We start from the raw sequence: 27,750 nt of genomic DNA, 5'->3' as shown, positions 1-27,750 counted from the left end.
AGTATCCTTCCGCCAATGCCATTTTGGGGATGGCTGTGGTTTGAGAGAAGAAAAAGACAACACTCGCGGGGAGAAATATGCAATTCTTAATTATTTTTCTCTGTGGATAATTAATTGAAATTTTTGGAATAATTCAATTAATAATAATTCACAATTTCATAATAACTTTTTCTACATATTTAAAAAAAAAAGGACCATTGCCTCTGTCTTGGCAATAGATAGAGGGCGGCGGACTTACCCTTTTTTTGATAATTCTCCGAGATCTATTTTTGACTCCAAAAGCGTAAGTAAGCCTTTTCTTCTTTTTTTTATTTTATTTTAGAATTACTAAAGGCATTTCTTACAATAATTTTTTATCTCCCAATTAAAATATGTGGGTATGACTTTGTTAAAGCGGATGCTTTTATAATTTTAAATGTATTTATTTCATCTCCTAATTGTAATTGAATGTTTTTCTTCTCTTTTTTTTAGTTCGAAAGGGAGGATTTTCTTTCTTTTCCATGTTATCTTAGTGATTCCGAGAAGCTGATCTTTTATTTCATTCAAAGACAATTTTCTCCATGAGAAGCATACTTGCGTGACTTTTTTTTAATTTTTTTTTTAAATAAAAAAAAAGAACTGAATTTGAAGAATTTATATTAGGAAGAAACGATGGAAGCTATAGCCAAACACGATTTTAACGCAACAGCGGATGATGAACTGAGCTTCAGGAAAGGACAAGTGTTAAAGGTATGGAGAAGAAATTCTTTTTTTTTTTGTGTGTCTATGTATAAAAATAATATATACATACTTGTTATATTCGTTATAATACATATTTGTTATAATACACGCAGGGACCGATTTCCGCATGTGGCACCCCCATGTTTTATGGGGCCCCAAATTTGTATATATAATGTAGTATGTGTTTTACTCAAATTTTTGGAAAATCAATTTTCCTTAAATTACATCATACTATTTCAAAAGTGTGCATTATTAGCAAACACTATTAAATATCAATTTTAATGTTGTACCAATCAGGAGGCTAATAGACTTTATGCAGCATGTGCAAGGCACCCACTGCAATATTAACTTCATGCCAAAAATATGTTTCAATGTTGTTCAGTTCTTCAATTTCATATCTTTTTAACCATAAAATGATTAGTGAAATGATGACCCAAAAATAGTTTACATGTTTATCAACATAAAATCCTCAAATCTTAATGAAGATTCTGTACATTTGAAATACAAAGCATCTGATCTTGCAATTTTTTTTTAAGAGGAACTTTAACAATTTTCATACTTGGTAAAGATTGGTGACACAATGCCACGAATGTTAAATATTAACACTAGAGGTGCAGAAAAGACATTTGTCTCCAGATGTTGAGACAGCATTGAATCATCACTGACAGCATCATCAATATCAAACTGTTCTAGAGAAAGATCATTCTTCTTATAAAAAGGATAACATCCATCTGTTTCCTCAAGTCTATTACAAGAAAAACTGTCATCTCTCTTTAGCTTTATTGTGTATTGAAGCTAAAATAACTCAAAAATTAGATTTTGATGGTATCAAAAAAATATTTATTGTAAGATATGCCATGGAGAATTTTATTATGTATTTACAAACAACAGGTACTGTATTTGCTGACGAACCAATCCTTTTCAGTCGGGGGGGGGGGCAGTACCTCTTTTGTCTATGGCCCCATCTAGTCAAAGTCGAGCCCTGAATACGTGTGATAACATGAATACATGATTAATTTCCACTGGGCAAGTTGAAGGAATTTGCCCAGAGGTGTATTTACAGCCGCACAAAGGGGGCTATGGCCCACTGAGGAAAAATTTTGAGAGATTGAAAATTTTATGAATTAGTAGACAATTTAGGAATGGAATTAATGGAATAGGAAAAAGAAAGAGGGTTTGTCATAGCCATAAATCCATCTCAGCCTAAAGAGTGAGTGACTACTTCAGTGAGTGATCAAATGAGTGAGGCCATTTTATCAGAAATGCAAACTGTGTGTGTGGTGATGGGGGGGGGGGGCATTTTGCAGGAAGGGCATCCGGCAGTGGCAAGAGTCATAATAATTGACAAAAAAAAAAAAAAAAAAAATAGAACAGCCCAGAAATGAAAAATTTTCTCTTTGTACAGTGGGCCAAAATCCCCACCAGTTAACATGTAAAAAAAGGTCTAGAAATGAATAACCTATAGAGTTTGCAAGAGTGTGAGTGACCTAGAGACTTTTCAACAAGCATGTGAGTGAGTCATTGAGCAACCAGAGGAGTGATCTAGAGTCAGGCCCTGTCTTTGGCTTGATGGGGCCCAGGGCAAAAGAACTATTGGACCCCGACTGCAGTTGAAGATGTTTGATACATCAGCAAATACGGTACATGTTGTTTGTAAACACATCAAAGAGGATATGCACTATTTTAAATGAAAAATATACTGTAAAATTTTCATGAAATAGAATAAATGTTTTTTGCACTTTCAAAAGCAGAAAAATCATTGATAATGTTATCAAAATCTAAATTTTGAGTTATCTCAGCTCGTCATATACAATTAAGCTAAAGATGACAGTTTTTTCTTGTAAAAGACTTGAGCAAACTGATGTTTTATCCTTTTTAATAAGGAGAAGGATCTTCTTCCGGAACAGTTTGATATTGTGATGCTAAAAAAATTCTCTGCAGTGTTTCAGCATTTAGAAATGCCTTTCCTTCAGTACCTTCTGAAGACAGAAATAAAAATTATTAATTCAATTTATTCATATAGCTTAAATTTATGAGATTTACTCAAAAGTTTGGATTAAATTCATTCAAAGAAAAAATACTGTTGGAAGTTGGGTTTATTTTTTTATCTTCTTGACGAAAACCCAATCCCTATCTTACCTGTGTTCAATTCGACTTGCTTTACAAAAGACTGGAATTGAAAAGGCTGTGAGTGAAATTTTTTCAAAAATTGTTTTTTCCATAAAAAAGAATGCAGGTCCAACTCCAATGCAATGAAATAAGACTAAAAGTTCCCAGACAATTAGTTCGTTTGTTGTAGCTCCTACTAGGTAGCACTTGATGTATCTTCGAATACATCAGTTTTCCTCCTTTTACATAGATTTCCCTCAAAATTTACATTTTGGCACTTACAGCCTTTTTAAATTCCGGTCTTGATATTAGCCTTACATGATGATTTTGTGGAACAAGTTAATCGCATGAAGCGAGGATACCTCTATAACTTAAAAAGTAACAACAATCAATGTTTGGAGATCTACTCAGAAACCAGGAGAATCTTGTAAAATATGGGAGATTCCAGAAAATATGAGTTGTGGTCACTTTATTTCTCTCTGGTATTCATTATTAATTCGTTTTAAAAGTCGTGATTAATGTCCTGTATTCTATCCAAAAACCTCTTCCAATTGTTTGATGTGAATTGAAATGATGTCTACTAGCTCTAAGAAGCTTTGCTCTGTTTATGATTAAATTTTCACGAATCTGAAAATTACTAACAATCTGTCATTCACCACAAGAAAGTGTAAGCTACTTCAATGCACGTAAATTATTATACATTTTGCAAAAAAAAGTTTTTTTATTAATAATTTTTTTGTAATTTAGATATTAAATATGGAAGATGATATGAATTGGTATAGAGCTGAACTGGAATGTAAAGAAGGTCTTATTCCAAGTAATTACATAGAAATGAAAAAACATGAGTAAGTTTTATCTTCAAACTGCTATATTAATGTCTATGCCAATCATTTTCTTTTAATGATAATGAATCAAGCAACCAATTGATAATTTTTTTAATAACTTCAGTTACTTTATGTTATGTTTTTCTACTACCCTGCTTCTATGCTACTCTAGAGGAACTGTCAGCCTACACACGACTTGGGCTCTGTCCCTTCCGGGATGTAAGCCCTTTACTCGTGTGGGTTGGATCCGCTAGGGGAGCTGGGTCAAGAGAGAAATTGTAAACATATTGAATAAAAAATGCAGATGTAAATCAGTGCTGTTAACATATGTTTAATAGAAACAATACACCCACCTAAGCAGAATGTTTCGCATTGTTCTGCAATATGCCCTCAGCTGACGAAATGTTCTGCAGTAAAAATTACCATGATAGTGTTTTATAAACTTTTCTTGAAATTCTTCCAAATTGTTCTGCAACGTACGTCATAGATTTTGGTATATTCTGCTTTGGGAACAATAGATCAGCACAGCAATTAATTAGTGTGAATATTTTAACTAGTCAAAATAAAGGATATAGTTTGCCTTGATTTTAATGACAGTCGAATCCTGTTTTAACAAATACAATATAGCAGAAATCTAGTTTTAACGAACGCTTTTCTAATCCCTCAGATAAGTTTATATCGGAACGAAGCAAAAACCTGGAATTCCTTTATAATGAAATTCCATTATAATGAAGTGATTTCTCCGGTCTCTTGGAATTTGTTAAAACAGGATTCGACTGTATAAACAGATATGGGTCATTCTCAGGAAATTGGACAAAAAATTTTAAAAAAAATGTCAACCTAAAAAGTTCTTGAAGACACTTTTTTACCTGCTACTAAATGAAATATAGTCAGCAATGAAGTTTGTTAAAAATTAATGGTGTAAAAAATTAATTGAAATTTGAGCATGTTAAGAGATAGGCAAATTCAACGAGTCATTTTGCCTATTTCAGCACACATTTACATCTTCTATTTATTTTATTCCCATCAGAAAAGAATAGCTACAGGTAATTTCCACATTAAAATATTTGGATATCATTTTAATGTATGATCTGAAAATTATAAACAGGATAAAACATGGTATTTTATATACAGGGTGTTTAAAAAAGAACATTGATTGAAAAAAACAAAACCATTCAGCTTTTAATCCGTTTTGATCGAATAATATGTAGGTAGAAAGAAGAAATCTCTAGTTTCATGCAGTTGCTGACAGGTAGCGTAACACTCTTTCTTTAACCGCCACTTCAGTGTTTGTCAAGATTGGCTTTTCCCACAGTTAGAAACCGATTTGGATGACTTCATTTTTCAGCAGGATGGGGCACCATCATACTGGAGCTTGGATGTTTGAGAATTTTTGAACAATCACATTCCTAAACGATGCATTGGTCATATGGGACCTGACGATTCAGTTAGGCCTCCAAGATCAGGCCATCACTGGCCTCCAAGATCGCCGAACCTCACAGTGTGCAATTTCTTCTTATGGGGGTTTATAAAAAGACTAGAGCCTCCCCTTCCAGCTACATTAGCCAAATTGAAGATATGTATTACAGCAACTGTGGAAACAGCGGATGCAAACATGCTCACAAAAGTTTGGAACAAATTTGACTACCATATAGACATATGCCGTGCATCCCAAGGTGTACATAATGAGCAACTTTAATTTGGTTTGTAAAAAAAATTTATGATTAACCATGTAATATATGAAATTAATTTTAAGTGTCTATGCTTAGTATTTTTCGTAATATATGCATTTCAAATCGGGTGATTCTTTTTGAAACACCATGTATTTTATTTCAGCAGTGTTTGGTCCTTATCTACCTATTTCCCATCATATCTATTTCATCCCATGTGTGACAGTATAGATACTAAAATTTAACATGCAAATTTTTTATGCTTAAAAATGACCTTGACCATTCTTTTGTTTTTATAGCTGGTATTATGGACGAATAACTAGAGCTGATGCAGAAAAGCTATTATCCAATAAGCACGAAGGTGCTTTTCTCATTAGAGTTAGTGAAAGTTCCCCAGGAGATTTCTCTTTATCTGTGAAGTGAGTTACTTTAACTTACCTCTGAAGTTGTGATACACCTTGTTCACCAAATGTGTTTATAATCAAGCAACAAACTCACATTTAACAATATTCACAAACCTTATGGGATATAAAAGAACAATTATTAGGCATGTGTGAGAATACAGATTCTGTGCTTTACAGGTGTAATAGATTCAATAAAATAATCATGTAAAGTAAGTTGTAGCGTGGATGAGATACATACAGGGAATTTCTTTAGAAGAGTAAAAAAAATGAAACAGAAAACACCAGAAGAAATGCACATGAATCAATTATTCAAACTCATAAAAAAATATAGTAAATTTATGCTAGGTAGATGAATTTAATTAATGTAGTCTTTTTTTTTGACAGTCTTCAATCAGCTGATGATTGGACTCGAGGATCACTTTTCTCCTGAAGAGCTGATATTCTTTTTTAATGAAATAGTCAAGATTTTCAGCTGATGGGAAGCATTCTACATCTCTAGCCAGGGACACACTCGTGTCAGGCCTGGCCCAATAGTCATTCGCAAACATTTTTTTTGCTTCTAGTATTTGACTTTCCCTGATGCAAAGAAGCAGCAGTGGCATAGGCTGGCTACACACTGACCCAGCCTAGGCTCAATGTTCCTTGGCATATATTTGCTTCCAGAACAATTTAATATGCCAACGTGTGTCTTGACTGCTGACATTCGTTGACCCTGCAAATTGGAAGATCAGGAAGGAAGGTGGCACCTTTTACTTGGGTTGGAGAGTACTTGACCAGCCTTTCAATACTTTCTAGCTTCCAACATTTGACTATCATTGCCAGTGGTGGAGCGGCCACACTACTTGAGCAACCTCTGAAGTATTGGACCAGCCTTGACATGAGTGCAGCCTTGGCCTCTCATTGAACATTTTTGTAACACAGAAGCCATAGAATTTCAATTATCTCTCACAACTGTAACAACTCTAGCATTATTTTCTTCTCTTGCAATTCAGATTGAATTTTCAATGTATTTTTGAAACTAAATTCAACATTTTTTTTTTCTTTTCTTGAAAGCTTAGTAGGCTTGACGCAACCTATTAATGGGCTTCATAATAATAAGCCCTGACTTTCATCATTTATATATGTCATTTTTCATTTCCAAAAGATATTTTGGAATATGTATACAGGACCTTTTCCTTTTCTCGAACAGATGCGGTGATGCGGTGCAACATTTCAAAGTTCTTCGTGATACACAGGGAAAGTTTTTCTTATGGGTTGTAAAATTCAATTCATTGAATGAATTGGTTGAATATCATAGGTCCGCTTCTGTCAGCCGCTCTCAAGATATAAAGCTGAAAGACATGCGCCCAGAAGAGGTTAGCTTATTTTTATCTTACTGACTAGAATTGCATGATTTCGTTTTGTGTTTCAGTAGCATTTCTTTCATTCAAAAGTGAAAAAAAGCACATCAATAATATTCAGATATCTGGCATGTTTGAAATACTTTCAACTAATGCCATATCTGTCAATGCATAAAATACACTTTTTACTGTGAAAAAAATGTCTGATAAACAGTACATCTTATAGAAAGATACAAAATTGAATGTATGAACATTTGTTATAAAAAAAGTATTTAATGTGCTGGAAACTATAATAATAGAATTTCTGAAGCTATATGGTATCATTAGTTTTTCACCTTCATACTAACTCAAAGTGCTAGTATGATCCACAAATGCCTGAATGGTGTGGTGGTAAGATGCCCATCTACCACTGTGCTGTCAGGTCCCAGGTTCGAACCAGGGGAAGAACATAGAACAAGATATTTTTCCTAATGACCTTCATTTCCTACCCAACTTGTTAATGGCAGTAAATTGTGGCATAGCGATATGGCTGGAGCTGGCGTGTGGTGAAATAGTGTGATCCATAAATGTAAATTTTCTTTAACACGTTATATGTGATATACACTATTTCGCCATAGATAAGTTTTCTCTTTGGAATTTAGACATTTTTTCACAAATTTATAATGAAATACTTGATGAATTTCAAATCAATAGACTTTCGGGCAGGGCCACAACTATGGGGGGAAAAGGCAGGTCTGGTGCCCCGGGTGCTGGACTAGAGGGGGCATCGAATTCACTCCTTAACTGTTTCTTCTACTTTACACAGGGATGCTAAAATGCATGCTTGCTCCGGCTGACAAATTATCTAGTTGTAGCCCTGCTTTCTGGATATTATGCTAAGGTAAACGTGAGAAAAAGTTCCATTGTATCTACCGGGCATCGGCCCCAGAAGCTCTTGCAAACCAGGCAAGTTCATGAACCATCATACCATAGAGATGAGATCTTTTCCTCTTACAACACACACAGTAGCGTGACTTGCTTAGTAGAAACATTGGAGCCTCTTTTAACTTCAGCGAGCAGTCTTTAGATGGCAACAGTAGAGATGTATAATGACGTTTTTAAGGGGAAAAAGATCTAGTCTCTATGGTACAATGGTCAGTGCACTTGCCTGGTTTGCAAGAGGTCCTTGGTTTGATTCTCGATACCGACAATAGAACTTTTTTCCCCAAGTTAATCTTGGCGTGATATCCAGAAAGCCTATTAATTTGATCTATTACAGGCTGGAAAAAAAAATTTCCATCTCTACCTCTACTTGATGAAATGTTTTGGAATTTTGGTCATGTAAACCAACCTGATGCTTATCTTTTACTTTCCAGTGAAGATTTAGTCGCAAGTGTATTTAGGGTACGAACAAGAAATTAAATAAGAAAAAAAAAAATCTTTTTGATCATAAGAAACTGCAAATGATTTGTGACTTTCAAAAATATTCTACTTGCTCTTTGCAGTATTTGTGACATTTTTATGAAATCAGCACACATATTCGCGAAGATATATAAATGTTTCTTCAGAAAATTACATTTCTTAATCTCGTGTTTTTTTACTTATAACATGCAGAGTTTTCAACCAAATTTCATGAACCTCACAGAAAATTTGACAACACGACACATATTGTGATGAAGTTTTAAATGAAACAAATCACTATTCGATTCAATATGAGTAGTTTGAGGAAACAATTTTCAAGTATGCATGCGAAAAAATATCTTTATCTTTTTCATAATTTGGTTGCCAAATATATGGGACAACTTGCGTGAAAATTCAGGAAGATGTAGGCGATACAGTCAGCTGTAATTTGAATTACCTGCTGAAAGTAGCTAGATGATAAGGGATATTTCAAAAATTTATATCTTGATTATTTTCTGTCATTTGATAATTTCTTCTGATTTGTTTATTTTGACATGACACACATGTGTTATGTTTGCTTACTTTTATTATAGCATCATAGTTATAGCATCATAGCATATCATATAGCCATAGTTTATTCACGAAGCAACCAAGTGACAGAAAATAATTGAAACACCAATTTGTGGAAAATCCCCTAACATACAGCTGTGTGCTTTCAGCAAAGTAACTTAAATTTAGTGCTCATTTACAAATATATGGTGGAGTTATTCCGAATGGAACTAGGATCACAGATTTGGGAATTCTTATTGATGAGCAATGTAGGTTTTTGAACATTGTTCACACAGCAATGGTCAAAAAAGCCCTGGTTCAAACCCTATCATTGCCACAGTGGTGCTTGGCTGAAATTGGTTTCCTGTGGTTCCCAACTTTGTGATTCCTGTAAAAAGTCTCGTTATAGAGAACAACCGGTCGACAACAGTTTAATTATTCAATCAGTACACCTCACTCATAGTTAGAAAAATTTATAGCAGATGGCAGCATTACACATAACAAGTAGTACACAGAAATAAATTTCACTTAGGTTCCCAACATGTACATTCCAACAGGTATCAATTCATTAGAAGTTCCTTTGAGGTGCATGTGTGGTTTAGTAGTGGTGGTGGTAGTTAAAAGCATGTCTTTTCACATTCTCCGTCCACTTTTCCATTCTTAGTTCATTCTGAATTGAACTATGCAGAGACATAGACTTGTTTAAGAAAGGGAGTACAGAAAAGAGCTATACACGGCTCTTGATGGCACACAAGGCTTGTTATGGAGAGAGGGACTTGATTTTTTTTTTTACATTAACATTGGAAGAACGCAGGTGTCTAGGGTGATGTGATTGAAGTGTTTAAAATTTTCAACAGGATGATAGAAGGAACCATGGGTTATTAATACACCAAAAATAAACTGCTTCGACAAGGGGACACCAGTATTGTTTGATAAGGGACAACTCCAGGTTCTGGAGTTTTTTTGCTAATAGGGTTGTGAGTGTATGGGATAGTTTACACCTGGTTGTTGTCAATTTTACCACAATTGACACATTTAAAAAGAAATATGATTTTTTAGTGCGGTGAATCGAGAATCTATCTATACTTAGAGAGAGAGAGATAAGACAACCATATAAATTTTTTATGGGCAGTGTATTATATCTTATTATAATTTGTTTTTTATTCCTTTGTCTTATTTTCAGTTGCTGTATTTCTTCCAATTGCTATTATTGTGTTGCTGTATTTTTGATACAGTTTTGAGAGATGTATTTGAAATTCATATTTTTTATGGGCATCTTTCATTTCAGCCTCCTCGTTGGGTATTTTGCCTGTTGTGTGGTCTTTGTATTTATTTATCGCTGAGATCTTTCTGAATTTTCATGACATCAACTGAAATTTTCATATAAGTTGCCTTATATATTGGGCAACCAAATTATGAAAAACAAAATTGATATTTTTTGTTTATGCATGCTTAAAAATGGTTTCCTTCAAACTGCTCATATCTCATCAAATATTGGATTTCATTTTAAATTTTTTTACAGTGTCTCATGGCCATAGGCAAAAAACATGCAATGAAAAATAGAATTTTTAGAAGAAACATTTATATCTCTGTGGATATGAGTTCTATTTTCACAAAGATGCGCACGAATATTACATACATAAAATTTTGTGAAAGTCACAAATCATTTACGGCATCTTACAATACAGGGTCGATCAAAAACATATTTTTTTTATCTAATTTTTCTTGTTGGTCTCCTAAAAATACACTTGTGACTAAATTTTTCCTGGAAAGTGTAAATACAAATTAAGTTTATGTATCTGAAACTCCAAAATAACTCAAGTATTTTTCTGGAAATTTGAAATTCAAACTTTAAAAAGTGAAAAACTTATGGCCATATAGCTTATGAATCTGCTATGTTAACTATGCACATTAGTGAGATGAACCTTATGTCATCTTTCCCAATGCCTTCTTTGGAAATTTTTTGTTTTGCAATGAAAATTTCACTATCTATCAGGTAATTAGCGGTATAGTTTTCACATCTCATAATTTGAAAATTGATAGCTGTTTTAAAAATTCACATACAGCTTTAGACACACTCAGACTGTTAGGTACACATGCACACTTCCAGCACTATGCATTCGGTTTTAAATTGTCCATGGAGATAGACTAGAGTTGTGCTTGATGTGGAAGAAAGAGCAGTAAAGTTTCTGCTAAGTGGTTTGTAAACTCATACAAATACCCAAATCTAACATGATGGTATACAAAGAATTGACTAGAATGGAGAATCGATTTGTGGTGGAGTGAATTCAGACATTCATGTTATAAATGAGACTCAGCTGATTAACATGAATAGTCTAGAAACAATTTATTCAGGGTTCCTGACAAAGTACAAATTGGGTTCACAAGTGGTCTAGCTTCTCATGTATAAAGACCTAAACATATTGGATATTTAAAATAATGCAAAACAAGAGAGTGATTCTTTAGAGTAATGTAACAGATGATTATTTTTCAAATGTATTCTCATGAGATTAAAAACTGTTATCCTGGTTACTAAGGAGTAGTAAATCCCAGGAACCAGGTCATTATGATAACTAAAAATTAAATTGGTGTTAAAATTTCTAATGTACAATATGAGAAGATTCATTTTTTTAAATCTATCTAATGTGGCACATTTGTGTAAGATCGCAATGGAAAAGAAAATAACCTCTTCTGAGAACTTTTTCTAGTTCTTATCTGTCAGTCTTCCTATTCAAAGACATAACTTTGATCAACTTTATGTATTTGAACAGTGGAAAGGGCAATTATGCCCTGCACACTATTGTTAGACAAAGGGAGAGAACAAGAAAAAAATGTTAACAGAATTCAATGTTAACACACACATAATCACCATTTTTGTTTCTTTACATGAAAAAAGGTGAAAAGTATGCTGATTTCAAGGGAGGAAAAGGCATGATGTGAACTTCCCGAACATTATAAGCGAGATTAGCAAAAAATTTAAACGTTGTATCCAAGAAAAGTTAACATTATCAATATTGAAAAAAAATTAAATTCACAAAAATTAGTCGTACTAAGCGGGAACGACTGTATATGCAATATAATGCAAACATATACAGTCAATGCTCGTTATAATGACCCCCATCATCCCGTTGAAAAAATGGATGTTATATCAGGTGGTCATTTCATTGGAAGGAAAATATATATGATCTTCACTATTTGAAAACATTTGGGACTTATCCTACTGGTTGTTGTAATGGAATAGTCACAATAACGTGGAGTCTCTAATGAGCATCCTCACTGTACTGTACTGTATCCTTGTTTCTCATTTCATGCTATATTCAAATTTTTTAAATATTCATCCTTTCTATCTCAACTTTGTTAATTCATTCATTGTTCACTCTACATTTCAGTTTCTCGTTCAAGCAATGTACGATTTCCAACCTCAAGAACCTGGTGAATTAGAGTTCCGTCGTGGTGATATCATCACCGTTATCGACCGCTCCGACCAAAACTGGTGGGAAGGTGAAATTGGGTCCAGAAGAGGATATTTTCCTGCCACATATGTTGTTCCTTATCACACATAAAATGACTGGAGGATTTTTAGAAGACCCCCAAAACCCCCGACTTCAGCAGATTTTCAATTTTCTTTGTAAATACGAGTGTTTTGTTTTGAGTTGAACTTAACAGTTTAGTGCTAACATGTTCAGTGTTTCATTCCCTCCTTGTAGTTGTTTTGTTTTCCGCATTTGAGAAAAAAGAAAAGACCTTTTTTCCCTTGTTGTAAATGTGTGTATATCTTTTATATTTTCTTAAACATATGCAAATTTCTGCTGTAATAATGGATAAAAAAATGAGTATTTGTAGCTTCCTCTTATAAGCCTTACAATATATGAATTGCAAACAAAAAGTATATATAATATATTAACTCTAATACATTTATACACTGTAAAAATTTTGCTATACAGTTAGTGTGGGCATATGGTGCTTTGTGTGTATGTTATCTTCGTGACGTCTTTTGAACTTTTTAAATTTTCTTTTTCCTTCCTCAGGATTGTCAGAGTTGTTATTTGCTTTATTTTTTATTATTAAGTTTCATTTACCATTAGGATTGTGTATTTTTTTCTGGGTGTGTGATAAAATTATTGCTTTGAATATGCCTTGTCTTTTTGAATGTGAAATTCAGTAAAACCTTGATTATCTAACCTAATATACCAATTATACATTGGGAAATCAAAATTTATGGATAATGAAATGTGCATTAATTAGTCTTGTATCATCTGCATTAATTATAATTCAGCAAATTTTATGATTAGGGTGACCATATGGCTTATGTTTTGTGAGACTTACCCTAATTTTTGTCCTTCTCAACATTTATTATAAAAATTCCCCTCCCCATTTTTTAGTGGAGCTTGCTAGAATTTGTTACATTGAAATTATTGATGTAATTGATATATGAAAACCTTAATGATTACGTAGGAGAAGAGAAAAAAAAAACCCTTGTATATATGCCATGCTCAACACTTATTTAATGAGATTATCTGTAGAGTTTATAGTCCTTTATAAACCCTCAATTGAAAATTTTCTTGGGAACATTTGTTTCAGAAACAACTGACTATTTTGTCAACGCAGCTGGCAACTTTTTTTCAGTAACAATCGGCTATATACCATATATTTTTGTATTTTCTCAAATTTGTCCCAATTTCTTGTATTTTCTCCAATGGCTACCATATTTGTATATAATATACACACATGTAATTTGGTCATAACTTTTTGCCTTGCAACTCTATCACTAAGTCTTTTTCTTATGCAGAATTAGCTCTGATGAGTTACAGTGTTCTTGCTGTACTACCAAGGGGGGCTTTCTTGGTTAATATGCAGAAGCATTCACTGTTGGCTAACTGGCATGTGTAAAGTTTCCTCACCCCCATCATTGCTTCGTTGGGCACTATAATTTCTGACTGTGGTGATATTTTTCTTATTATAAAGGGGGGAAAACCATTAACGCTTAACGCAACAAACATCTCTTACAGAGTTTTTACATATAAACAATAGCTGTATAATCAAGGTTTTGCTGCAACAATTGAGTGAGGGAAGTTCAAGAGATTCAGCAACAAAAAAACCATTTATAATTTCTCATTTTCTGGAAATAATCATTGCTTTGAATTAAAATGTGCACAAATTCTTCACATTTCCCATTTAATCCTTAAACTGCTTCCATTATCGCTAATACACGATGAGGTTACTAGGCTGGTGAATTGCTTATTGATGATTTACGATTTAGCAGTGGTAAATTTCTGACTGTTTGTATTGTTGAATGGTAATCATACTTTTCACAAAAGAAAAAAGTTTTTTTTCTTCTGTTAGGTATGATTTCATGAATCAATGAAACTTTGAATATTGATGTTGGAGTTATTCATAATATATGTCACAGTATAGTATTTTTTTGTTCAAGCAATGCATAAATATTATTTTACAATTGCTGCACAAAGCGTTAAAGTTCCATCAATATTCAGGGAGGGAAAAAGTATTAATTCAGCTTTCTCGATATATTTGTATGTGTGTATATATGTACTTTTGAAAAATTGATGGTGTTTAAAATTGAAAAATATATCATTATGTAAGTGTTATTTTCAATTATATGTATGGATTTTTACATTTGTGTATTTATCACTCGCTTGTGTTCAAGAAAATATCACAAAGAAACTTGGCTGGTAGATAAGATTCTCGATATCAGTTGTGCAACAGATGAAATGGTGGAAAAAAAATTGTTTTTTGTTTTTTTGAGATGAGAAAGTTTGTCTATCTTGCTATTTTTTTTTAAACATTGAAATTAATTTTTTTTTTGCTTAATTGCACTATTTAACAAATTTGCGTTATGGATTGCAAAGTGAATTAACTCCATTGAATTTCTGCTCTGCTGTGAACGTGCCTATGAAAAGTTTGAAGTATTTATGAAACAGTGAGTGTTCTGTAAATGGTTTATAATTTCTTGTTCGTATGCTTGAAATCGAAATTATTATTCAGGAAAGTGGATTCATAATGCAACTGTATACAAATGGTAGTTTGAAAGTATAGTAAAACCTCTATTACTTAATGTAATTGGTTATTTAATGAGCCTACGTAGGTAAAATCGAAATTCCCAGATAATCAAATACGCATCAATCAAAAGGTCTAGTGCCATCCATACTGAATACAGTTAAATACACATGGGAATATACAGGGTGTTTGTAAACCGTTGAGAAAAATTTGGAGGGGGGTCATAGTACCAATCAAGACGAACAAGATTAACTATGGAATCTACTCAAAAGTATGCCCACTCAGTGTCAGAAAAGCGAAACTTTAAAACATGTCCAACAAGCACAAGACCTCACTTTTGATGTGAACTGTGCAACAACATCCTTGGATATTACTTTCAATATCTCTTTTAAGTCTTTCACTAATCTGTATTGGATGGTGAAACTTATGACTTTGTTATGTCTGTTTTTTTTCCATTGTTGGAACTTCAATGTAGACATCTTACTTTATGCTTTCCTGACACTCTGAGTGGATTTACTCTTCAGTACAGTCAATTGTAAAAATACTGTTTGTCTTGATGGGAACTATCACCCCTCCAATTTTTTCTAAATAGTTTATGAATGCCCCCTGCCAAATAAAAAGGCTACATTCAACACAGACATATAGACAAATTCATTATTCTCAGATTTAAAGCTATATTGCAAAAATTTGAAAGCAATATTATTTTCTAAAAAGCGGAAATGTTGTTACTGTTTCAACCAAATAATATCTTTTGAAAAGAAACACTCTCAAAAGCATCATTGCTGCTTATTTATATCTAGCAAAATTTGTTCACTAAAAAGTGTTGGGCTTGGACTAATAATTTCTTCATCACATAAAAAAAAAATCAATTATCAATAAAGAAACAGATGTCAGATGAGTTTCAGATAATCGAGGTTCTACTATAATCCTTTCTATTTTATGTTAGTTGCTCAATGGTGAATGCTTTGTAATTATTATACAACAAATACAAAGGCCAAAACAGACAAAATACCCTGCTCCCTGCTAATATATACTCGCAATATTATTTTAACTGCAGCCGTCGACATATGTGGATATATTCAAAATTATGTCTCTGATTCATATTACCATTACAGAAAATTTTTCATAAATTCTACTAAAAATGCATTAGTATTAGTGATATACATATGGATCATACAATGCAATTCCACATACGAAAAAAGAAAAAAGCGATATATATTCACATTACAAATGCAACTGATTTAGAAATTTATCAGCACAATGTGAAATTTGAAACAGCTAAAAATTAAAAGTTTTTTGTGACAAGAATCAGCTGAACCTTTTTATTGATGTGGTGTATGTTATTTTGATATTGTACCTCATTTTTTTTATGCAGTAGTCTCAAGAAATTGACATGAATCAGTTATTGAACTTCTTTTTAGTTCAATTAGAATTAGAAGATTACCTTTTCCTTATATGTTAAATCTTCCTTGTTTGTGGCGATTATCAACTGGTACATTCAAAAAAATGATCTGACCCAAATTAAAAAAAAAAAGATGATGGGGAATGAGTATTTTGACGACTCTCAAAATCCTTGTTTATGTGTGAAGTATAAAAAAAAGTGGGTAAGATACTTGAACTCTATTTTGCCCCCTTCTATGTGCAAAAAAAGTTGTCTAGTGACTTCAATAAGGCTTCATACCTACTAAAATGTCCATGTAAACAGGGTTAAAGTGTCTCTCATCAGCTGAAACAAAAGCCAGAGCAATGCCACAAAACTCACTGTTATCATTCAGAGAAGTCTGCAATGATGCTGTCACAGAGAACCAACTGACAGTTGACTCATCATATGAATTTTTGATAGGAAGATGGATGCTTTCATGATTTCAATCATATCAATTATTCAAAAAATAAAACTCACTGTCCTAAAGAACCAGCAGCATGAATTTTTGACAGGAAGATGAATGATTTCGATGATATACATTATTCAAGAAAGAATTAAAAAAACCATTTGGAGGTAGAATATTTTTAAATACATATTTCAAAAGAACTACATTGACATTCGGAGTCAAATTTCCCGATCAGTATTTTTATAAGTATCAAGTGGCTATGGGCTACTTAACTATAGACTAGGTGTTGAGTTCAACCGAATATTAAATTTTTTTTTTCATAATTGAATTTACTGACTGAGATTTCTAGCTTGTTTTTTTTTTAATTTGCAAAAATAAGCATTTTAATTTTCAAAAAAATCTGATCAGCATTCCGCCATATTATTGTACTAATATAGCTGTATACTCATCGATGATGAATAGTTTAATATTCACTCTAAACTTCAAAATATATTCTGATAATTTGATAAGGTAGGAAGAATGATTGGCTGAATGGTTTTTGTCGCTGAAACTGTGATATATTATTCAAAAATGCTTATTATACATCTTGCAATAATCTTGAGATAATAATTTAAACAAATAAATTGAGAAAAAAAAATTGTGGCGTACATAAATGTAAACAGAAAAGAAAAAAAAGGTCAATATCTTTTCTGATGGTTATGCGATTTTTTTCAAAGTAAGAAATTTGCACAATGTTGATGTGTTCAATTTTTTTTTGTTTACTAAATCTGAATCTCAAGTTTGATGTTCAAAGCTTTAGAATATGATGTGTGTGTGTGTGCTTTTACAATTGTTTTGTGGACAATTACTCGCTGCTTTTGTTGCTTATGGTTTTCAAAATAAAATGTCAATTTTTATTTCAATATTGTTGTTTCTTTGTAAATTATTTTTGAACCTTCCATATCTGGAGAAAAGACAGGTTTTTCTAAGGGAACAACTGAATGAGAAGGGCTTCCGACCCATGAGAGGTAGTAATCTCCAGGATTCTATTGGTCTTTTTATAAGTATCAAGTAGTTATGGACTATTTAACTAGATTGTTATGTGACTAGGGGTTCTATCCCAGGAAAATGCAACTGGGAATTTCCCGGGACCTCGGAAGAAATATAAGGTTGAACCAGATTGCATTTACGTACTTAACTGTTTAAGCAGTTTTAAAATTTTCCTGATCCGCATTATGGGAACACATTTGAAATAAAAGCGTGTTAGAAACCAGAGATATTTTGGGGTGACTGAAATAAAGTAGATCAAGTTTGATTAGATATCTCAGGATTGCCGCTGTAAGGGTTAATTAGACATGCCACAAAATATTTTATCACTAGAAGCATGCATTCTAAAAGCTGCAATTAATAAATTTTCAAAAAAGTTAAATATATTAATGAAATAAATTAAATTAACCCTTTGAGCGACGCATTGACAAGATATTTTGCCTCTTTAAAGGCCTCTTATTTTTGCATTCAGAAGCCTAGATATTTTGTTATCAAGACTTGATAACTTTTCACATTAATTATTTTTCTGTAACTAAATCTTTTTTAATTTACTTAAATTGTTCAATGTATGCGATAACCAAATCTTAGGTTTGGAGCATTCTAATCCACTTTCTTGGGATTGAGAAAAAACTAGGAAACATTAATCCCTAATGGTGACTAAAGAAACTGGTGGTGGCACCTAAAATGTTTTTTGTCTAATTATTAAACTGGAGTCTGAGGATAAGTCATATGACTGTGAGCATGGAAAATGGCCAGAAAAGAAGAAATAATTATTATTTTGAGGCCTGCTTCTCTTTTTCTCACAAGAAAAAGTGTTTTGCTCCTAAGAAATTTAGCTGGCTCCTAAACATTTTCTTTTTGATTTGTCAATCCCTGTTCAACTCATTTGTCTTGCTGGCACTTCAAGAGAGTTTGACACTGCTCACCCAACATGCCATGCTATCTTAATGCATGGGTCTACCCGAGACCTCCAGATACAGTGCACCATATTTAATGTGATCACATCAGGACTCAGGTTTCTAATTGCAATAACCAATTGATACTATAACTGAAAAAAAAAATCCCAGTTATAATTACAATGACCAAATGTCTTGTTTGGTTGAATGGGATGTATGGAAAAGGACCAACTGTGTTTTTTTCCAACATAACAGGTTCCAAAACTTTAAATCATACATTGTTTTCCTAATTGTTCTAAAACAGGATCTCCCCCCCCCCCCCTTAAGCTGAAATCCTTTCTTTAAATTCAAAAATTGAGAAGAGTTGGAATGGAATTGTCTATAGTGCATTGTGAATTATAGTACATGGCATAGATTCCTTATGAAATTCTTACAACCGAGGAACTGACCATGAACTAAAAGGATTTTTTTTACCTTAAACATGCTTTCACTCTTGTACAAAATTTACAAAAAGAAACGATACATGTACAATCATAGCAGCTATAATAGCTCAATTACGACATTGTGAACCTGAGTATGGAAATTGTCATCCATAATGGAGCCTTTTGACCTCCTACATAGTCTTGCAGATTAGTAATGATAATTTATAGGGAGAAAACATGAGTTTGGTTCAACCCCAGCTTCAGTATATATGCAAAAAAAAAACAAAAAAAACACAAACTGTTGATGAAAAACAATTGATAACATGAACTGAAGTCCTCATTACTATAAACTTTTATAAGTATTTCTTCCCATGTCATGATAGTGATCTGTTCTGTACTTTGCAAAAGTGATAACAATACTCAAATGATAATATTATCTGAGATTCCAATAAGCAGCATTAATTAAGATATGGTTAGAGTTTCTGACAGTGAGTATGCAAACTGGCAGGCATATTAACTTTTAACTTTGCTCAAATGAGTAATAAAAAAAATATCGATAATTTCTAAAATATTCATTTCTTTTCTTTACAACTACAATCTTCACATTGCTTACACGATTCATCAGAGCTCGGAATAAAATTGGGAGTCCAAGGACCAAGACTTTTTGACGCATAGAAATCCATCGGATATTGTTCTTTCCATTCGATAGCTTTGACTGCCACGGCAACTTCGTAAGGAGTAAGGAGAGGTTTATCAAAGGCTGTTCCCCAATCAATTGATAACCTTGGACACGCTATCTGTATCCATGAGTCGATACTGGTAAACAGCTTCAGTTTTTCAGGGAATATTTCCGACAGGAGCACAGTCACATAACTCTTATTTGCTTTTGATAAAAGAGACTTTATGTTGTTCATTACTTTTGGGTTCCCTTGCCTGCCGAGTGTTCCTAAAATTATGCCGAATATCGATGATTCAGAAGCCCTGTCTATGCTGCACTTCCTTATAGACATCATCTTTTCATAGTCATAAAACTCTTCTGTGAAGGTTTTGTCATAAGGGTTATACCTATTGATAAAGAAATGAAAACATTAAAAAATAGCTAAAACGTTTGTTTGTACAATTTTTAAAAAATAAATAAGAACATCCCAGAAATTTGCAAGTGTAGTTCATGAAATTCTCAAGTTTGAAAGTTTAAATTAACATTATAGTTGTAATTTGAATTTTCATCGTTTAAGAGGTTCTTCTTGGCCATATCGGTGGCAAAACAATTGAATAAAGTAGATTGAATGTATCTTGAAATACCAAATCATTTTTTCATCTTTGTTTCGAAAAATACAAACCAAATGTTGTTAAAAAAATTAGAACATATGATTTGAAATGGATTGTGATATGAATATTTTTCATGCAAATTTACATCAACTTGATTGAATAAGCATTGCATGTCTTTCCTGGTTATCCATGTAAACCTAGAGTAGTTCAATCTTTACATTACAGGTAGAAAAACATTTCTGCAAACTCAAAATTACATGTACATTTGCTTGTATAGTATGGGAAAATGTGTGCCGATATCGTACTAATACATTGTACCTCGGCCATCTTTGGCCTTGACCATCATTTTATGCATCTAGACATTGAATTTATGAGTATTTGATTAAATTCACAGATCTGGATCAGACCTCAACTATGAATCCATCTTCGCTGCTGTAGAATCGATAACAGGTGGTTTGCAACTGATCACCTTCTTTTTTTAGCTTCACTCCACAATCTCTTGATAGGATCAACATCAGGTACAATCATCTGATATCACAGAATCATAGAAGTATGGGGTGGGCAAAAAGTCTGTAGAAAATTTCAAAATGAATAAAAACCGGAAAAAAAAAAAACTGAAATAAATGGTTTGCATTTTAACATTGCTAGGTCACTGGAGATTTTTTAAGATAGGGGGGTGGGGGGGATTCAAAAAACAGCCAATAGGTGGCGCTGGTAAGAGAGACTTTGATGTAAATACGAAAATGAGAAAGTTATAGGAACTTCCGCTCCCAATCCACAACCAGTTCACCATTGTAAACCATGTATGTGGAGCTGCTGCACTCTGCCATTGCTGGATTTGTGACTCGCCTGCAATGTACTATCCCCTGTGGTGGTGGTGGTCATGTGGAACACATACTGCTGTAATAAACGATTTGGAGGCATTCTGTTTGTTACTTGCATATCTTTTGTTTGACAGCGTCACCTATCAGCTATCTTTTGAGTTTTCTTTCCATCTTAAAAAAAATTCCTGCGACTTAGCAATGCTAACCCTGCAAACCGTTTTTTATTTCGGTTATTTTTCTGGTTTTTATGAATTTTTAAAGCTTCTACAGACTTTTTGCCCACCCTGTATCTATGATTTTCGACAGACATTACCAAATTCTTGATATAATTCATGTTTTCCATCTTTAAACAATTGGTTCATGGTTGAGGTGCAATCCTGATCTGTGCCAGGGACTTATCAATTGAATGTCATGGTGCATGAAATTTATGGTCAAGACTAAAGATGTTCTTCAGTGCAATGTATTCGTATCACACCAGTACATGTTTTCTCATAATGTCTAAGCAAATACACATATAATTTTGAGTTTGCAGAAATGTTCTGTTTGCTATCCGTAATACAAAAATCAAACTATTCTGGGTTTACATACATTACCTGGAAAAGCATACAACACTTATTCGATCACGATGTAAATTTGCATAAAAATGTTCATGTAATAATCTGTTTCAAAGAAGCAATGGATGTTCTAATTTTTTGAAACTAAAAGGAAAAAGTAATTTGGCATTTTAAGATGCATTCAATCTACTTTATGCAAATTTTTTGCTACCAATATGCTCACGGAAAACCTCTTAGAAGATGAAAATGGGAATTCCGACTGGTACTGTTGATTAAAGCTTTAAAATTTGAGCATGAATATATTCACGCTCTGGTCCAAAGGAGTTGATGCTCCCTTAAAATGGGTTGCTTCAAAGTATAGAGAAAAACAATGTCACTCTCCGCTGTTCATACAAAGTACGCCCGGACAGTGAGAGATTGGTGGTTTGATTCCCCACAGAGAAATGTGAATTTTCTTTCTGAACTACATGTTGATCTCCACTTGGTTATCCAGGCTTTCGCACTTCATATGAACAACGGAGAGTGATATCGTTTCTCTCTATGTCGCCATCTGGGGGCTAACGTCGTAAGAGCTATTAGCTGAGCTAGGAGGCTGTCCATGCGCAGTCCCATTCAGCGTTCATACATATGCTCTAAGGAATAAAAATGTCTATCCTCTGCAGTTCAATGGTTAGAACACTCGCCCGGACAGTGAGAGATAGGTGGTTCGGTTTCCCACAGAGGAATATGAATTTTCTTTCTGAACTACATCTCGATCTTTGCTTGGTTATCCAGGCTTTCGTACTTTGTATGCTTCAAAAGTGTCCAAAATCTCTTCAGTGCAGGCCATTTGATCAAGTGTTATTGAGCCATCTTCTTAACTTGAAATCTTTCCTTGACCATATGTTTAAAAAAGGTTATGGTATCTGAGGTTCCTACAATAGGAATGTTGTCAACGTAGATGCCAATGTACAATGCTTTGTCTTAATGATAGTAAATACATGGGTCACGCTGCAAGAGTGACCCATGTATTTACTATCATTAAGACAAAGCATTGTACATTGGCATCTACGTCCACACACTGCTTCAGAAAAATGTCGAAACATTCATTCCATTCTCTTCCTGATTGCCTCAAACCATATAAACTTCTTTTTAAATGGCAAACGAGAAATTCTTGTGACACGTAAACATCTTCTTTTGGGTTTCCATTTAGGTAAGAAGTTTATACGGTTTGATAACGTGTTGCAAAACAACAGGGTGGGTGGACTGGATACATCGCTTATACACTCTTCACACAAGGAAATGCAACATCCTTCAGCACCAGTTTTATTTACGGAAAGGCCATTCTACTTAACATGGTGCCAAGAGGTCGACTACAATACTCTTCATGCTTTTGGCATAACCAGCCATTACAAAACCTTCACTTTTATATCGTAACAGTATCAGGTTCAGGCCCATGAGTGGCAGAAATAGCATATACCCAAAAGCAGAATGTTTCGCATTGTTCTGCAACGAACCCTCGGCTGACTGGAAATGTTCTGCGGTAAAAATCTCCATAGTAGTGTTTTCTTGCACTTTTTCCTAAAATACTTCCAGATTGTTCTGCAGTATCGCTAATTGTTCTACGACGTACATCGCAGATTTTGGCACATTCTGCTTTGGGGAGCATATATCTCGTCTGTGGACTGAAAAGCTTGGATCAAATGAAAGTTATAATTTGGTTTGTTTTTGTATGAGTGTAGCAAAGTAGGTAGGTGCTCAGAAACACATGACAGGTGCTGGCAGTCAGTATTGTCCGGCAGGCACTCTGTCGTTTTTTCATCTGAGTTTGCAGAATTCTTTGTGAGTAAAGAGGAGCAACCTGGTATTATTACATGTTAAAGAGAACATGCACTGTCATTGACTTATATATTATCACACTACTAGTCAGAGGGGTTTCGAGGGCCATTTTTCAATCTCGAACCTGACAAGATAAGAGTACATGGTAGGGCAATATGTACATGGTAGGACAGACTACAGAGAGCTGCCACAGCTCTCACTATAGTGATTATCATACAAGGTTCCATTGTCCTCCCCCCTCCCCCATGACATCATTGATTAATATATTGACAGTTTTGCTTTTATTATGCTATAATTAATTAATTATTAATAATAACAATAATTAATCATTGCAAAAACTCTATTAGACTTTGTATTACATTATAAAACAGATTGATTTAGTCACAAATAAAAAAAAAAATATTTAGGTGACAACCCAGTTTCCCAGGAACATTTTGTTGAAAAAAAAACCAGTCCTAAATAAAGTTTTCTTTTACTTTTCCCCACGTTAAAAGATGCAGCGTAATGAAATCAGAAAATTTTGTGTGACCCTTAGACTAGAATTTAGCAAACCAATTTTATACAATCAATGCACCAACACTGATTTTTTAATTGCCATAGCAACCTGTTGCCTGGGAATTGTCCAGAGTTAGTAGAACGTATTTGCTTGAAAGTGCAAAGTGTACCTCGAAATGGGATGAGAATATGCCATCCTAGGATTCAGCAAACAAGCATGTTTGGTAAATTCCCAATACACGGTATACAGAGATTTAGCGCCAAACCCACCAGGGTCACTACCAAAATACCAAAAACGATTGAAAATATGTAAAAATAAAAATTATATATATGAAATACATTAATAACAATAATTGTTATTTAATCAATAAACATCTGTAGGTTGTACTTTTCACGGTACTGCAAGTGACTGCAGCATACAAACAACTTCGCTCCTCACACCAATAAAGGGGCCCCTTGTCCCCTGATCTCAAAATATCGACCTCTGACCCCCACAAACGGCAAGGCGTTACGTGCCAGGGTTACTTCCCATCATGGGACGTTCTCACCCAAAGTGGCATAATCTCACCCCAATTTATATTTGTTTTATAGTAGAGATCCTCCAAACTAAAGAACAGTTTATTTTTATCCCGATATGAAAGTGTTGCAAACCTATAAGCTTTCAATGTTGGATTAGCGATCATTGCAGACTCTAGATGAAATCGACCATCTCCTACGAAAACCAAGCAGTCACGATCTTGAAAACGGGGAGAGGTACAACCCAAAACTTCTCCGGGTGACAAAGGTTTGCACTGCGGTACAACAACATCATAGTTCAGTTCCCGCAGCTCTGAAGAAACATGCTGAATTGTAGATATGAATTGGATAGTGCTAACGAGAGCTATTCGTTCCGAATTCGACACGTTGTGCAACAGCGTTTCTAACAGATGTAGAGTATCTATCTTGATGTCCACGAATATGTACAGCATCTTCATACTGTCCGTCATGTTGATAGGCACTAAACAGCTGTGACCGTAATGTACCATGAGGTCAGCGCCAAGAGCCCGAGCCGTGTAATCATCGACGCAGCACGCCCCGTACGTCACGTCACCCATTATTATAGTGGATACGCTTGCGAATTTCTCGAGTATATCCGATATCGTCAGAGCGTAAATCAACAACCCTTCGGGGAACTGCAGAGCTACACACTGCGCTTTACATCTCTGTATACGCCATATCGTTTTAGGGATTTCGAAGTTGTAGTTTTCCGGCAGACTTTTGATTGCTTCACGTAGAGCGCTGTTTTCGAGTATGTGAGCGGGAACGCCGGCGCTGCTGAACGCTTTCTTCGTTGGTGGTCCGTAAACCTTACGGTCGGGTTTCGCCGACACCACGAGAACGGTCGAATCTGCCATCTCAACGATACAAAGTTGTCGATGATTATCTCCGATAACAGAAAATTTAGCACACGTCTATTGCCTGTATGTCTATATTATTAATATACAACAGAGTAAATTAATACAACATAATTATAATTTCAATACAACTCAGGCACCCATCTAAATTGGTAAACAAACGGCACAGTTATACTTCATGGGAGAAATGATTAAAGCTTAGATGGCTCTCCCGAAAAAAAATATGCAGTAATAAATTTCACCACCTCCACAAATTATTCTATATTGAATTTTTCATTTATTTTATCTATATTATTTCAAAAATTTCTTGATAAGCTTTTAAAAATATAATTTTATAAAATGTACAGGAAGTAATCCTCACAGCTATGATGCTGTTTAATTTAAACAACACATACACATCTCCAGCAGTAAACAAACAGTACAGCTCTGATTCATAGGAGGTGATAGAATCTCCCTTCAATAAAAAACAACACATATATATATATATATATATATATACATGTTGATGAAATTCAACGCCTAAAAAATAATCTTTACTAAATTTGGTCATTACAGTTATTTATATTATTTTAACTATTTCTTGAGCTTTTAAAAACATAAATTCATAAACGGCACAGGAAATCACCCTAACAGCTGCAATACTGTATAATTCAAGCGAGAGGTCCACTTCAAAAGCGGTGCTTTTCAGGGAAAATTCAAAACATGGCGGAATCAAACGATTTTGACCCCGCCGGTGATATTCAGGATATCAATGTACTCGTAAGGATACGTTTAATTTTTATTAAAAAGCTGGTTTTACATTAATTGATGATGTAAATACAATTTCGCATTAACTATTTCCGCCACCCCAGGCCATTTATTCAGTAATCCGCGTTATATATACCTATCACAATAACCAACCTCACTGCATTATATCATTAAATTGCTTTAATTAGCTGAATTGATTGAATCTACCGTTTCGATCTTGTCTCATGATAAACTGTTGTGTAACTTTTTCAAATACAAATTTCGTTGCCCCCCTCCCCCCCACACAGATGTATTTACGGGAGGGGGAAGCGTTAGTGAGCTATAGCTCACAGGCGTGGATCCAAGACAATATGGGAGGGGCAAATTGCGTGACTTTCGTTTGATCATCCCGGATTTTACGGATAGAGAAATTTTCTTATATCATTCCGCTTTTTTTTTTTGGGGGGGGGGGGAAATTGTCGTTCCCTTCCCCCCCCCCCGGATCTGTACCTGAGAAAACACAGACTCCTCCAGCTGCGAATGTAGCAGAAGCAGATATCTTCGGCGGTTCATTTTCCATAGACGTGGTTCGCTCCAACGTGACGATTTTTTTTTTTTCACCGGAATTGGCAACCCTGATAGCTGAATTGGTGTTCGCTAGTTTTGGTAACCCTTTCTCAACCGCATTAATTAACTGTAGGAACAGCTGCTATATGGTGAACAAAAGAAAAATCCTGTTCGGCAAAGCTAGTGCAGCGCCACCTGGTATCCACCGGTGGTCCCCTCTCACACTGCAGAGTTAGTGCATCACTCTCTCTGAGTATAAAAAAAGACTTGTTTGGAATCTGCAATAAATTATAGGTCCCGGTCTAATTATCTCGTGTGTAAAACTGACTATGGTGGGACAAAAATGAAGAGTCGGGAGGGGGGGGGGGAATGTTTCAATATGCTTAATATGTATGGAGAAAAGCACATGATCATTTCATGAATGGTGAAACCTTCATGGCCACCATCATACTGGTGTACCCACCTGTGGAGAGGGGATACGAAGAAAAGAGATCAGTGAGGCACAGGTTCAGATCACTATAAAAGTTTGGTAAAATATCTTTCATAAAACTTGAAGAAAAAAAACAACCAGTAAGCCCGTTGGTTATATTCACTCGAATGCAACCAATACACTGATTGGTTGCATTTTTCCAGTTTTATAAAATAATATTTATAAAATTTAATATATGACATGAATGTCACTCTCCACTTGTTAATACAAGACATACAGAAGACTGGATGTTGTGAAGATATTTATTATTTGAGATGTTAATATATACGCTCTAGCGAAGGAAAATCTCTTGTGTAGCTTAGTGGTCAGAGCACTCGTCCGGCAATCGAGGGACCCGGGTTCGACTCCCGGTAGAGGCAGAGAGTTTTTTCCTTCCTTAAAAAATTAACATCTCAAATAATAAATATCTTCACAACATCCAGTCTTCTG

The 27,750-nt window shown here is 34.2% G+C and overlaps 3 protein-coding genes across 3 annotated transcripts in view; 2 read left to right on the top strand and 1 right to left on the bottom strand.

Annotated features, from left to right (window-relative positions):
• On the top strand, positions 1 to 17,742 carry drk (growth factor receptor-bound protein 2 drk). The gene is made up of 6 exons (XM_089244808.1): positions 1 to 283; positions 472 to 729; positions 3,577 to 3,674; positions 5,623 to 5,742; positions 6,917 to 7,082; positions 12,386 to 17,742. The coding sequence occupies exons 2-6, from the start codon at positions 652 to 654 to the stop codon at positions 12,557 to 12,559; spliced, it is 636 nt and encodes a 211-aa protein (XP_089100934.1). The 5' UTR covers positions 1 to 283; positions 472 to 651; the 3' UTR covers positions 12,560 to 17,742.
• A 1,999-nt stretch (positions 17,743 to 19,741) lies between these two features.
• On the bottom strand, positions 19,742 to 25,716 carry Dph1 (diphthamide biosynthesis 1). The gene is made up of 2 exons (XM_089244806.1): positions 24,796 to 25,716; positions 19,742 to 20,249 (listed from the first exon to the last, which is right to left on the bottom strand). Exons 1-2 carry the CDS (start codon positions 25,536 to 25,538, stop codon positions 19,757 to 19,759), a joined length of 1,236 nt encoding a protein of 411 aa, XP_089100932.1. The 5' UTR covers positions 25,539 to 25,716; the 3' UTR covers positions 19,742 to 19,756.
• Positions 25,717 to 26,189: 473 nt separating this feature from the next.
• The window catches only part of Nup75 (nuclear pore complex protein Nup75), a 38,955-nt gene continuing 37,394 nt past the window's right edge, over positions 26,190 to 27,750 (top strand). Inside the window, exon 1 of the mRNA XM_089244805.1 lies at positions 26,190 to 26,297. Within this exon, the coding sequence (XP_089100931.1) occupies positions 26,241 to 26,297 (57 nt within the window). The 5' untranslated portion in view covers positions 26,190 to 26,240. The remainder of the gene's footprint in view (positions 26,298 to 27,750) is intronic.

This window comes from Pholcus phalangioides, unplaced genomic scaffold, assembly GCF_987345545.1.
Source record: "Pholcus phalangioides strain wild (caught in Gottingen) unplaced genomic scaffold, Ppha-v1.0 ptg000015l_1, whole genome shotgun sequence".
Lineage (NCBI taxonomy): Eukaryota > Metazoa > Arthropoda > Arachnida > Araneae > Pholcidae > Pholcus > Pholcus phalangioides.
Note: the sequence above shows the minus strand (reverse complement) of the source record. Positions and strands in the feature narration are given on the sequence as shown.